The sequence below is a fragment of the Ptiloglossa arizonensis genome, chromosome 6 (assembly GCF_051014685.1).
Source record: "Ptiloglossa arizonensis isolate GNS036 chromosome 6, iyPtiAriz1_principal, whole genome shotgun sequence".
Classification (NCBI taxonomy): domain Eukaryota; kingdom Metazoa; phylum Arthropoda; class Insecta; order Hymenoptera; family Colletidae; genus Ptiloglossa; species Ptiloglossa arizonensis.
In genome coordinates this window covers 19,915,297-19,929,487 of record NC_135053.1, presented here as the reverse complement: position 1 = coordinate 19,929,487, position 14,191 = coordinate 19,915,297, and the positions used below count along the sequence as shown (strand labels likewise).

At 37.4% G+C, this 14,191-nt stretch overlaps 1 protein-coding gene and 1 long non-coding RNA gene across 6 annotated transcripts in view; both read right to left on the bottom strand.

Annotated features, from left to right (window-relative positions):
* The window catches only part of Ethr (ecdysis triggering hormone receptor), a 72,036-nt gene that overhangs the window by 5,818 nt on the left and 52,027 nt on the right, over positions 1–14,191 (bottom strand). For all 5 annotated transcript variants that reach the window (XM_076313530.1, XM_076313525.1, XM_076313526.1 and 2 more), the window contains 2 exons: positions 12,616–12,724; positions 11,751–11,822 (listed from right to left, as the gene is read on the bottom strand). In XM_076313530.1, the coding sequence (XP_076169645.1) occupies positions 11,751–11,822; positions 12,616–12,724 (181 nt within the window). The remainder of the gene's footprint in view (positions 1–11,750; positions 11,823–12,615; positions 12,725–14,191) is intronic.
* Positions 10,330–10,975, bottom strand: LOC143147856 (uncharacterized). Its single transcript, XR_012992363.1, has 2 exons — positions 10,480–10,975; positions 10,330–10,400 (listed from the first exon to the last, which is right to left on the bottom strand). It is a non-coding gene; the product is annotated as an uncharacterized LOC143147856 (long non-coding RNA).

The window sequence follows — 14,191 nt, the reverse complement described above, 5'->3', positions numbered from 1 at the left end:
CAAATATCACTCGCACGGGGGGTGAAATTTTCTTTAATATTTAATACACAAAACGTGACAAAAAAATATTAAAGAACGTTAGATGATGAATTACTCTGTACTCTGTAATAAAAAAAAAAGATATACTGTCCTTACCATATTCCCTATTTGAAATATCTGACTCCATTAAATATCTGACAGAGAAATTGATGACTGTTTGTACAAAGTTGCAGGGAAAAAATTCTGATTCAAGGGACCGGTCAGGAAGAAGGAATAATTTATGAGGGCTTGTGCACACACTGTTATCGGGACCGAGTAAGTTATTTTAAGAAAGAAGCGATTCGCACTTGCAGGGAACTCCACGTCATTCTGTCAACGCTGGTTGCAAAATTGCCTCGTAGATCGGACGATGTGAGCCCAGGGCAGTGATCCATCAATGGTATTGTGCCGCAGGATCGTCCGCGAACGTTCGAAATTCCATCGTGAGGGCTCACCTTTAAGTTATGCGACGTTGGACATTTATCTTCCTTTCGTGCTTAGTAAACAGGAATTCCGTTACTTGTTCAGCTTCCGGGAGCAGAGCTCACTTTCTTGCGAAGCAACAGTTCTTCCGGTTTCGATAAATTTCGACTTCCTGTTGGCTCGAGTTTGCCTCAATTGCCAACTTTCAACCTGATCTTCGCTCAGTTTTCTATACATCGAGCGGATGGTAATTTCGTTAGAATTTTTCCGAAAATAATTCCTGGCTTCCAGAAATAAACAAAAATTTGTGCATAAAAGTTCCTCTGAGCCTAAAATTACCATAAATTACAATTAACGAGGACCGTATGTATACTATAATCGAGGTAACCGCGAATTCTCCGAAAGTTTACCAACGGTAGAAAAACGAATACGTACAATTTTTATCAACGAAATTCCTTCATATTTATGCGAAGGAATAAGTATAAATGACCATAAATTACAATTAACGAGGACCGTATGTTTACTATAATCGAGGTGACCGCGAATTCTCCGAAAGTTTACCAACTGTAGAAAAACGAATACGTACAATTTTTATCAACGAAATTCCTTCATATTTATGTGAAGGAATGACTATAATTGATCATAAATTACAATTAACGAGGACCGTATGTATACTATAATCGAGGTGACCGCGAATTCTCCGAAAGTTTACCAACTGTAGAAAAACGATTACGTACAATTTTTATCAACGAAATTCCTTCATATTTGTATGAAGGAATGACCAATAATCGAGGTAACCACGAATTCCCCGAAAGTTTACCAACTGTAGAAAAACGATTACGTACAATTTTTATCAACGAAATTCCTTCATATTTGTAAAAATACCTGAGGTATTTAAGGTGATCGATTCGACCTCCCCTCTCTGTATAATAAAAAACTACTGTTACCGGGATGGAGACAAGTATACGAGATTTTTTGCCTCGTGCGTAGAATGGTTAGGTTATGCGCGTGGAACGAGTCGCGTAAGTCCTAAAGCATTCACGTTTATGCACAACCGTTACTTTCGAGGGAGATTCCCGAAATTTGTATTCAAACTGTTTCCAACCGCGTATTTCTTTCCCGCGAATTTACATTTCAATAGTTCGCGATCTTCCGAAACAACGTTCGACGCGCCGCGCACACGATTCGCGCATGACGTCACGCACCTCATCACCGCGTTCGAATTTCTCCCGCCGGAGCAACCGTCGAGTAACTTTCTCGAATTTTTCCTTCCGTTTCGGTCCCCGTAATTTTTCCACCTTTCGAGTTTTTATCGTTCCGTAATATCGCGAGTGACAATAACCACCATATCGTCGATCGATTTTATCCTTTCATTTCTCGAACGATTTCGAACTTACTTGAACGATACCTTCCACGAAGGTATTCGTGCACGATGGTTTCTAACAATTTCGCTACATTCGCTACAGTTACGGCTCTCTTCGAGCACTCGAACGATAGATCTTTATCCCCGAAAGTTTTAGATCAAAATAAAACTTTCCACCGTTTGGCTATCACGTTGCCGGGGCAATCGCATTTTATACCTTTATGGCGCGGCGAAAAACTCCTCCGCGGAGAGTGCTCGAGGCTCTTGAATCATGTAATTCGCTATCGTCGGAACGAAGTTCCGTGGACCTTGGCCACCAACTTTCTCGCACCTTTACCGCCGAATAAACTTCCAAAGAAATTCAAGCAGTTAATCAGACGAACGGCCAACCAGAGAGATCTCCATCTCTCGGATAACGTAGACGGGAAAAACAAAAGTGTTCGCTCGTTTCCTTTTTCGAACGAAGCCTTTAAGCGGGGGTTGGTGCAGAGAGGCCCTCTTAGGTTTCAAGATCCCTTTCGAACTCCCGTTCCAACGGTGGGTAACGAGAATATATTATGGTAACGGGTTAAGGGCCCGGGGAACACGAAGATGCTGCTTTGAAATTCAAGAGACCGCGGATGCGCCGTATTTTTGAAAGGGGTTATTAATAATTATTTCGATCGTTTTGCACAAAGCACCGTGGAAACACGGTTTTCATTATTTTCAACGCTTTATTTATTTTCGTTTCCCTCGCGAGAAATCTCGAATTTCTCGTCCTTTCGCGTACCAGAAATTATTTTGCTTATAACGCGGAGGAAACTCAAAAAGATTACCGGAGAAGCTTTCCGAGAGAATTTTTCTCGTTAAATATTTGAACGTTTTTCCTTCACGACCTGAAAAGAACAGATGACCCGGTCACACATTCACAAGCGAATAAATTTCACTGTTACTTGTTGCCGCCTGCTCCACGAAATATGTTTATAATCGACGATAAGAGAATCACGGTCCTTATTTACCGACTTGGAGAGAAAAGTATTATTATCGAGAAAAATTGTGGAAATATATTCCAATGGAAAAGAATTTCAAATCTCTGGATTTACATATCTCTGTTAACACTTGATTATACAATATTTTGAGCATTGCTTCATGGTTAACGATGATTACCTTTTGTATTATAAGTTTTTCCTTAGAAACTTGTATAAACTTTTTCTACATCTTTCTTTGCTAAAAAAGATTTCATTAAGTATAATTTATTCATTGTACACGTGAACTATATTACATTGTTCTTATATAAAATTTTTCTCCATCTGTTTTACTAAAAAAGATTTTATAAAATATAATTTATTCATTGTACACGTAAACTATATTACATCGTTCTTATATAAACTTTTTCTCCATCTATTTTACTAAAAAAGATTTCATAAAGTATAATTTATTCATTGTACACGTAAACTATATTACATCGTTCTTATATAAACTTTTTCTCCATCTGTTCTACTAAAAATGATTTCACAAAGTATAATTTATTCATTGTACACGTGAAATATATTAGATTGTTTCTCGGTTAATTTTACATTAATCTTCGGTTTATCTCGCTGGTGGAAAGGACCGTTCGCTACTTTTTTCATTTTAAATATTCCCCTCGGATCGCGTGAAATCTTTTTGCACAGAAAGAAAGGGGCAAAATGAGCTTTCCAGATTCTTCTCTCGTTAAAAGATCAGAGTTCCATTCGTGGGAGGAATTTTCCACGGGGCAAGGATAACAGAATTTTTCCACGATCGAAGACCCTCCTTTAATCCTATAATCTACGGATTCCGCGGGTCCGGATTAGGTATTTTGTCGCCATCAATAACGACGTCCCGTTGAATATCCGAGATTACGATTTCAGAGGGTGCTTTCGATACAATTTTTCCTGACCCCGTTAACGAGTTCGCTTTAACCCTCTCGCTCGCGATTGTTTTTCGAGATAAACATTCGACTCTTGGTAGAAGCATGCATTATTGTTGATCTCAAATTTCAACGTCATCAGTGAAAATGGTCGACAATTGTCACACTGCACGGACACTTTCAAAGTACGTTAATCTTTCATTAGTAATCCTATTTCGTTTCATTAATCTTATATTTAATGCTCATTTATCGAGAGAATAATAAACATCGAGTGTAACATTAACGAAATAAAATAGGATTATTGCAGATTATAATTCATGCAAGAGAAAATGTATTTTTGCTCCGGACGTGTGTAAATTATTTAATTAGAAATTTTCGCATAGAATTGACTGGATGTACAGATCAATTGTTTTTTATTAATCATTCTATTTTATTTCATTTAATGTTTCTTTCTCAAGGGAATAATAAGCATCGAGTGTAAGTTTAACGAAATAAAATAGGATCAATACAGATTGTAACGAATATAAGAAAAAATTTGTATTGCTCTGGACGAATGTAAATTATTTGATTTTTGTTTACAATTGATAAGGTGTACAGTTCAAGTTGGCACGAGAGGTGAGTTCAAAAGGTGAAACAACCTTAGAAAGTTTTCTCGTTCTATCTACGATAGACGAGTATCTTGATAAAAAAAAAGAAAAATTGTTTATTGTAATTAAAACGATGTAAAATAAATTTTACAATTTACTCGTAACGTTCGAGTAGATTTTTACACGGGATGGACTTCTGCGATGCACAAAATGAAATTCACCAGGTCGATTGACCTCCATTGACGATAGGTTCGAGACTCGAGCGAATGGACGTCGAGACCTGGACAAAAGGATTCGATTTTTGGATCGTAAAGTCCACACGGCGAGCATTCCTTTTTTCACGTTCGATTTCGCCCGAATGAGAACCTCCCTGTCTGTATTATCCGAAAAGTAAAGTAAAAGGAATATTACCCGTGAACCACTTCCCGAGAAATCTTTACACGTCGGTTACACTATTCTGTCTCGTAGTTCATTGGGAGGGTGGTTGTCAAGTTCGAAGATTATGCGATTCCGGTTGACTGGATTTATGGTTGTTTCGAGGGAAAATCCGAGGGAAGATCGCTTTTGCGGAGAGAAGAACGATTTTTTAAAATCTAAATCGTTATTCAATCTTGTCGAGCCAAAACAATATTTATTTTACATTGTATAGTATTTTTTAACAAGAGGGATAAATTTTGAATCAATTTTACAAAACTTGAAAATTAATGCAATTTGAAACGAGGAAGAATACTTGGATTAAGTTGCAGAACATGTATTTTACTAAAATATTTATTATATATTGTATAGTTTTTTTTTTAACAAGAGGGGTAAATTTTGAATAAATTTTACAAAACTTGAAAATTAATGTAATTTGAAACGAGGAAGAATATTTGGATTAAGTTGCAAAACGTGTATTTTACTTGTATAACAAAAATATTTATTATACATTGTATATAGTAGTATTTTTCAATGGGAGGGATAAATTTTGAATAAATTGTTCAAAACTTGAAAATTAATGTAATTTGAAACGAGGAAGAATACTTGGACTAGGTTGCAGAACATGTATTTTACTAAAATATTTATTATATATTGTATAGTTTTTTTTCAACAAGAGGGATAAATTTTGAATCAATTTTACAAACCTTAAAAATTAATATAATTTGAAACGAGGAAGAATATTTGAATTAAGTTGCAGAACATGTATTTTACCAAAATATTTATTATATATTGTATAGTTTTTTCTTAACAAGAGGGACAAATTTTGAATCAATTTTACAAAACTTGAAAATTAATGTAATTTGAAACGAGGAAGAATATTTGGGTTAATTTGCAGAACATGTATTTTACCAAAATATTTATTATATATTGTGTAGTTTTTTTTGAACAAGAGGGATAAATTTTGAATAAATTTTACAAAACTAGAAAATTACTATAATTTGAAATAAGGAAGAATATTTGGACTAGGTTGCAGAACAACGTGTACTTTACTTTAGTTTGGTTATGATTCTTATAAAGTGAAAATAAAATTAAAAATAGAACAAAAAATATATATATGTATATAATGAAAATTAGGAAGTATACGCGAAGGTTTGAAAGAGTCACTTGGAGATTTAAGAGACTGTCTACATCCAGCGGTAGCACTATAAAGAAGAGAGAGAATCTAGGGAAAAGGTAAAGAAGGTATCGAGTCTTTTTTCGATGTCACGAGGAATCTGGACGACGGTCCGTGTAAGATGGACGATCGATCGAACGTTTAAATTGTTTTCCCGAAGACGCATCGATCGGAAGGAAGAAGTAATTTTATATTTACGGCACAGAGAAGGAAAACATTGTCGCGACGAAATGATTTCACGTTGGAAATAACGTGTCCGAGAAACGAACCAGTATGTACGAGCACGGAAGAACTATTGTCCATTAAGGAAATGCGTCGATTTCCGTTTTCAAGAGACAATTTTTACAAAGGAAACGTCCCCACCGATATCTATATTCAATTCGAGCGATCGAACAAGGCGAGAATACATGAAACTGAGTTTCGTTCATTAATGAAAATTAAAAACAGTTTAAATTGTTTGTAGACCATGTTCAACGAATTCTGGGCGTTCTCCCGATAAAAATGAGTCCAAACACGACCTTGTTCAGGTTACTTTCACTTACGAGTAAAAAGAAATTTTTCAAAAATTATTTGAGTATAATTCGAAATCGTCCGAATGTGGTCGTGTTTGGATTCGTTTTCATCGGGAGAACCTCGCCAATCTATCGAAGAACTCAATTTTGGAATCAAGACCACCGAGCGGATGTAAAGCGAGTCTCGCTCGCTGTTGCTCTGTTTCTCTTGCTCTGGGCGCGTGCCATTCACTTTCCTTATTGAACGATACTTACGAGGAGGGGTGATGGCGACACTTTGGACCACTCGTTTCGTTTATCGATCTTAAATACGTCCAATCTGTGTTGAAAGCCTGACTCCTGACTGCTTTCGATCGGTGGCGAGTGGTTGCGCAACGACGCACTTCGTTTTATGAACATGTGAACAGCCCTTATTGCATTTTCTGCATATGGATGAACCAACGTGGCCAACAGCCCTCCTTTTTTTTATATATTACATATATAAAACGACCCTGTGAAACCGTCAGTGTTTCAGGAGTCGAAGTATGAAGACACAGGTAAAACCACTGTACACAAAGTGTGTTAAATAAAAAATATTACCGGGTTGAAGATAAGAAATGGCAGAAAACAAACGTCACCCAACACGTGGACTTTATTTTCCAGGTAAGTTTTAGCTTTTTAGTTACCTTGCCTTTTTTTTGGTTCTTTTTAATTTCGGGCACTATTTATCCAACCGAAAAAGTTAAAAAGTTTTTAAGGTTAAGTTTGTTTCTTTTTTAAACAAAACCTACATTTCTTATTCCACTATTTTTGAAACTGATATTTCGTTAATAAAAAGAAGGAATTGAAAATTATAAGAAACTGTACATATCGTACCAGAGTGATCGAATAAAGGTACCGTTGGTACACTTAACCTCAAAAACTGTGGCTGAGCCGAATGAACGCGGGATAGTATCACTCGAGTATCATTTAAACAGTACAGAATTTATTCGAAGGGAGAACAGTAGGTATAGTGTAACTTACGGCCCTCGGTGAAATTTATTGCGTATTTTATTTCGAACAATTGGTTTTCCAATTGCCATTGGCGTGTCCATTAATCGTCCCGGTAAATGACGATTTATTCCACCTGTAAGTTAGCATCAATTTTACTGCAAACAGTATTCGCTTCGTTGGAGTTTTCTCTTCCATGCAAATTGCATTAAGATTCTTCAGACTCTAAACGGGACAGTTACAAGACTAACAGTATCTAACCCCCCTCCATATCATAGAACCAATCCGCGCGATGAACGCCCATGGGCGTGGCCCCGATGTACAGCCAAGTTCAAAAGTATCGGGACACTTATTATTCACTCACAGTATAATAATTTTCATATGTAATAAAAATCAATTTTTCATCAAACTTTAAAACATTAATTGGACACTTTTTACCCCTCTCAGTAAATATTAATATTATTATTTACTTAAAATCTCTTTTCTTTTCAAAATCCTGTACAACTCTAATTCGAACCCTAAAAAAACAATATAAAAATGGTCAAATTGAAAAAGTCGTATCATCGACAAAAATAATCAGAGTCAAATTTTCCACGAACCTGTTTTCGCCCAATTTTGGGTGAAAAATTCCCCAGTGTCCCGATATTTATCGACAGGGGTGTACCCAAGAAATACGTATACGAAATTTCCGTAGACGATTCTCAGTCGAGTTTTCGAATTTCATCATCGAGAAGGTTAAGTAGTACGATGTCGAAAGAACACATGTTCTTGGATCAACGGAGTCTGTCGCTGATTGGCTAAATCTACAGACTTTCCAGCGACTCGAGAACCATCATTTTGTACGGGCGACCGGAAATCGATTTCCTGCGATCCTAAATGGAACCAGCAGCGGTCCTCGATAACGTCCATTGTGTTTGATCGATTTCAAACGACATCGATTCTCCTGGGACCAGCAGCGAACTGGCGCATAAATAGCTCTGTGGCGTCTTATCGTGCCCGATCACGCCATAGCGGGCGGAATTGTCACGATGGATCCGGGGACTAATTGTTATCGATGATGCGACACTCTGGTGTTCGGTTTGATCGCGGTGAGTGCCATTCTGTGCCATTTTTTCCGGACCGAGCCACCGAGGTAGCATCGGCGCGCCATTTATGGCATGGCGCGATCGGGATTCATTTGTTCCTTGCCGATACGTTTAATTACACAAAGTGCTCGCGCGTGGCGTTTCTACTTAATGGTCCAGAAGCGATTGCTGTATCAGAGAGAGAGAGAGAGGCTTATTCGGAAGAAGAATACTGATGTAATTTCAGAAGAGCGTCCGTATTGTTTCGACGGGACCATTTTTCTTCGGGTAATCGGCCCCGGGGTAATTAACGTTCATCGACGATCAAGGGCGATCAACAGTGTAATATCGATTTTAAAAATTGTGATTCTCGGTGGTGAGAATTTAGATACCGAGAAATAAAATTTTCTATACTTTTCGATATATCTCAACGAAAGTATTATTAATGTATTAACAGGATTTGTAAGAAATAAAATTTTCCATACTTCTCAATATACCTTAACAAAAGTATTATTAGTGAATTATTAGTATTTGTGAGAAATAAAATTTTCTATATTTTTTAATATACCTTAACAAAAGTATTATTAGTGAATTATTAGTATTTGTGAGAAATAAAATTTTCTATATTTTTTAATATACCTTAACAAAAGTATTATTAGTGAATTATTAGTATTTGTGAGAAATAAAATTTTTTATATTTTACGTTATATCTCAACGAAAGTATTCTTAGTGAATTATTGGTATTTGTGAGAAATAAAATTTTCGATATTTTTTAATATACCTTAACAAAAGTATTATTAGTGAATTATTAGTATTTGTAAGAAATAAAATTTTCTATACTTTTCAATATACCTTAATGAAAGTATTATTAGTGAATTATTAGTATTTGTGAGAAATAAAATTTTCTATACTTTTCGATATACCTTAACGAAAGTATTATTAGTGGATTATTAGTATTTCTGAGAAATAAAATTTTCTATGTTTTACGTTATATCTCAACGAAAGTATTATTAGTGAATTATTAATATTATCGTTTTTATTCAATTATAGTACATTGATAGACAATTTGTTCAATCCGGTGAAACATGGTTCCCTGATTGTTCTGCGTAGTGCAAAGTTAGAAAACATCGGGGAAGTTGGGTGAAGTCGTATATCCACTTGAAGTCTTGCACTATTTTTTTTTTACCACCCTTTATTATATTATATATATATATATATATATATGATTCTACCATTCCCCGGTGCGAAGTTGGAAATTTCCTGAAAGTGTCTCACACGCCATTAAGGTTTTGCGGGTCACCGTGATTCTGTTATCATCGTCGGCCCGTATCGATTCTTACGACCTCGCAAACACCACGCAGGGGAAGCCATCATTCGTGCGTGCACAGTGCGCGATGGTAACACATGGCGGAAGATTGCGAGCACCGTGCGAAATCTGCGAAACCCACGCGACATACTGTAATCGCGTGGAACAGCTTGCCTTTGAGATTCCATCTATTCTCATACGACCCGACCCTTCACACCGGCAAAGCGATGGTAATTCTCGCGACAAAATTGCGAGGCTGAATCTTTTCCGCCTCCGGTTCACTGGAACGCGTTCAAACATGTCCAAACAGGTCCCAACAAGTCCAAACAGGTCCAAAACATATCCTAACACGTCCAAACATATCTAAACATGTCCAAATAGATTCAAACACGTCCAAAACAGATTCAAACATGTTCAAACAGGTTCAAATATGTTCAAACGCGTAGATAAGTCTCGAAAAAAATTCATTTCCACTCGCTTCGAAGTTGCAAGTAAATTTCATTCGATTTGAAAAGATCTCACGAATTATAATTTGATCTCAATAATTATAAGTTCGATATTCTCGTATCGAAATTTGTTTTCATTTTGTGCAAAGTCGCTCCATGGATAATTATATTCATAGTTACCTCTTGTAGTTTTTTTTTCAGGTACTTTGGTAGTTGTATACTTGTAAAGATGTTGGGTGTTTTAAACGAATCTTAAAGAGAATTAAATTTACGTAAACATTTTCTCCATTTTCTCTGGCAGAGAAAAATTTTTTTAAAAATTTAACACACCATTAGGAGATACGTTTTTCTATCCATGTTGATAGAATTTTTCTTCGCTCCATTTTGCAGCATGGTCCATTGTCCATTCGAGGACCATATTGTACGAAGGCACCCAGTAAATAGGGGGAGCGAGACAAACCCCGGTGAAAAAATGTAATAATAGTCGATTATATATAATCGGTTGAAAACGTCGGACATCGTTCACGCGGTGCACTGTACACGCGAGTAAACACTCCATGTTTAATGGACAAACGTTATTGCACGTGTTTAACCACTGCGCGGCGTGAGGCCGCGTGATTCACCACGAGCTTCACACCTCGACATTCCATGCTTCGAATCACTGTTTACATACCCCGGCCAATTATACTCGTTATCGTGGAGTAATTCCAAACAATACGATGTAAACGTCTCGATGACGCGAACTTCGAAATTAATTTACCAATTTTCAATAACCCGTTGTCAAGAATCTGTTCCAAAATGGCGGCACTTAGGGACCCGGAATCGATAACCGATCGTAACTATACCGAATCGCGACAATTGAGAACAAAACTCACGAACAATCTCGATCACAAACAGAAAAACAAAAATGTAAATTAAATTCCTTTCAAAAAAAAAAAAAAAAAAAAGCAACAAGTAGCTGAAAAATGAGTCGTGTGGTCAGAATATCGTGACAATTCATTTCAGTCCTCGATAAGCTTCTTCTTCCGGGAAAACAAAGTCTAAACAAAATATTAATAATAATACAAGTACAATGATTGTTGATCGAGGGCAATAAAAAACCATAGAAATAGTTTTTGCGCGATACTGTGATAAACGGGTGTAAAAATCTCTCGTCCGACACGTGTACGGTTTGTACATGTTTGTGCAAACGTATGAGACAAAAATGATCACGCTTTTCGTCCTTCTTCGTGATTGTTGCAATTATAAAAAAAGATTGAAAATGCAAGGCTTGTCGAGAACCGAACGAGTCGACGCGATATCTTACAAGCGGGTCACTAATATATTCGTCGTGGTTCGAAAAAATTGGAGTTCTTTTGTCCTCTTGAAAAATGACGCTGCCTCGCGCCAGGCGAAGAGGGTGGACGAGGAAAGGCTGAGATAAGCGAACGAAAAAAAGCGCAGCCAAGCGTCAGCTCGAAGGAAAGAAAGCACCGAACCGAAGTGTGTCGATGCTCGAGTTACTTTTTTGGGCTTTTTTTTATTTTTTTTTCACCCCCCTCCCTCCCGCCCTCCCACCCTCTCGCATCCCCGTTACGCGTTTATTTTTGCGTTTTCCTCACCTTGTGCAGAGCGCAGCTGCCACCCACGCCAGCAGACAGAGAAACGTCGCTCTAGCCTTCGTGCACACGTATCTGGAAAAAACGGAATAGAAATCGAGCGATCGTAGGAGCAACGTTTCGCGAACTGGGTCCCACGGAATCGTGACTGACATCTGGGATTGACGCGAAACACGGATCTAATACCAATCGTAGGCGACGGTAATGCCGGGAAAGCGGCGACTGTAGAGGTGACACCGTAGAGAAACCGCTGGTAAATGAAGAGATAAGTCGACGTCGTGACTGACATAAAGATTGGCGATGTGTCACCGTGGCTAGACGATCGTCAATTGTCGTGGTTAAAAGTGTCATGCTTGTTGCACCGGAGACCGGGTGCAAATTAATGAAATTTTGGAGACACGAAAAACAGGGGACGAAATTTAATTCGGTTCGAAAATTTGACAGGGGCTGAGAAGTTTTCTTTGGAGTAACGAGTAACACCATTTTGTATCGCGGCACAAAATGTATTTTGTTCGGGCAGGTATTTACGGTCAATGAGAGAAACTGAGAACCACTGTATTTATCATTTTATCTTTGTAAGGATACTGTCGACAGATCGGCGAGGTCGTCCCGTCAAAAATGAGTACAAACACGACCATGTTCGGACGATTTTTACTTTCGCGAAATCAAAAATTTTTCAAAAATGGTTTTTCGAAAGATTGGAAAAGTGGTCCGAATGTGGTCGTGTTTGGGCTCGTTTTCACCGGGAAAATCTCGCCGATTTATCTATGATATTCTTACAGAGATACAGTGAGAGATATAAAAGTGTTTGTATATTTAATGTATTTTTTAAATATTTTGTAATTTTGGGTATTTTTTTTTTACTTACCCTGCTCGCAAAGGTTCACAAATCGCGTAATATCGTTCGAAACTGATCGCCAGGATCGTAAGAACCGAAGCGTGCGCCACTGTCAACTCTACGAACGGTACTGCTTTACCTGTAATCAAAGGAATAGATATATTATTCTCACTTTTTCACAGGTACTCACTTCCTCGGGAAGTTTGAAGGATTTTTCCAAAGAAACGATTAAACGAATGGCTCGTAAAAATAATAATTACACCCCACTATTAATGCCTATGACGTCCGAAACATTTGATTGGTTATTAAAGTCTAGATTCTCGCAATTAATGCGCTTTGAAAAATTGATGAATGGGTTCTCTGACACAAACAAAAATAAACAAGCATCGATGTAACAGTGATCGAGATTAATACGTTTCTACGTACCGTTTCGCTCGCTACATTATTTACCCTTACGATGAAACGTGCAATATTTTAAGAATTTAATCGAACCTTTGGAAGCTCAATATACTTTTGTTTGTCGCTGATATTTGCCCTTGGGAATATAAATAATTCATTGGAACGAACCGATCGACCAAATAAATTCTGCAACATTCCTCTGAGTCTACTCGAATATTTAGATACTAGAATTGAACGATGTTAAACCGGAGAAAATTAATGAAACTATAGTTTCCAGTCCATCGATGGACATAACCTCATAAAAAAAATTGCTCGATCGATATACCTTTTCTGTTTCATATTTAATTTCTGTATCATTTTATTTTTGAATACACAATATGTTGTACCGAATGTGACCTAAATTCAAGATTGAAACATTTATTATTATAAATAATATACTGCTCTCAACATCGAGCAAACAGGACACTTGTGGGGCACCCCACTTAAAGTGCTCCTTCACCTAAGAAGCCCCTCACTTAAAGAGCTCTGTACTTACTGTTAGTTACTTCCACATTTAACAAAAAATAAACAAATGTAACTATACCAATCAAGATACCTAATTCTTGACAAAGTATTCTTCTACTATCTATCATAAAGTGGATGGTCGATACACGTTGTGTTCCATTGTTCCCTAGACGTCGAAGTACCCAGGTACAGCTCTGCCATGTTGTCGTTCGAGTGCCATACTAGTAAGTCGTTTTAATGTACCCAGTCTGGATATTCTCGACTTCCTGAATTTTTTTGCGGTCTCGTGGTCGATGTCTCGGTAGTTCAAGGTTAATTCTCTCGTTCAACGGAAGAAGATTCATAATTCCAGATTTACGATCTCCGAAAGGGAGCTTGTCCGACTGTCAAGATATCTCCACACACTGGCACAATGCCCTGGACACTTATTTTCCGGTGTACTTTAGCTCCATTCGCCCATATGTCCCCTGTACCAAGATCGACGAAGTCGTTTCGTTTCTCTGCTCTTCCCAATTTCACACATTAGCCACCACACGTCTTTTTTGGCGAACATTTCTCGCGACCAGTGGTCCTTGTTTTCGAAACAACGAAACTCGAAAGATCTTCATTCGTGGAACTTTGTTCCGTTTGAACTTTTTTGCAGGCTAAGTGTTCGGTTGTTTTCCGTTGTCGTTTCTTGTTCTTCCTGTTTGGGTGGATATAT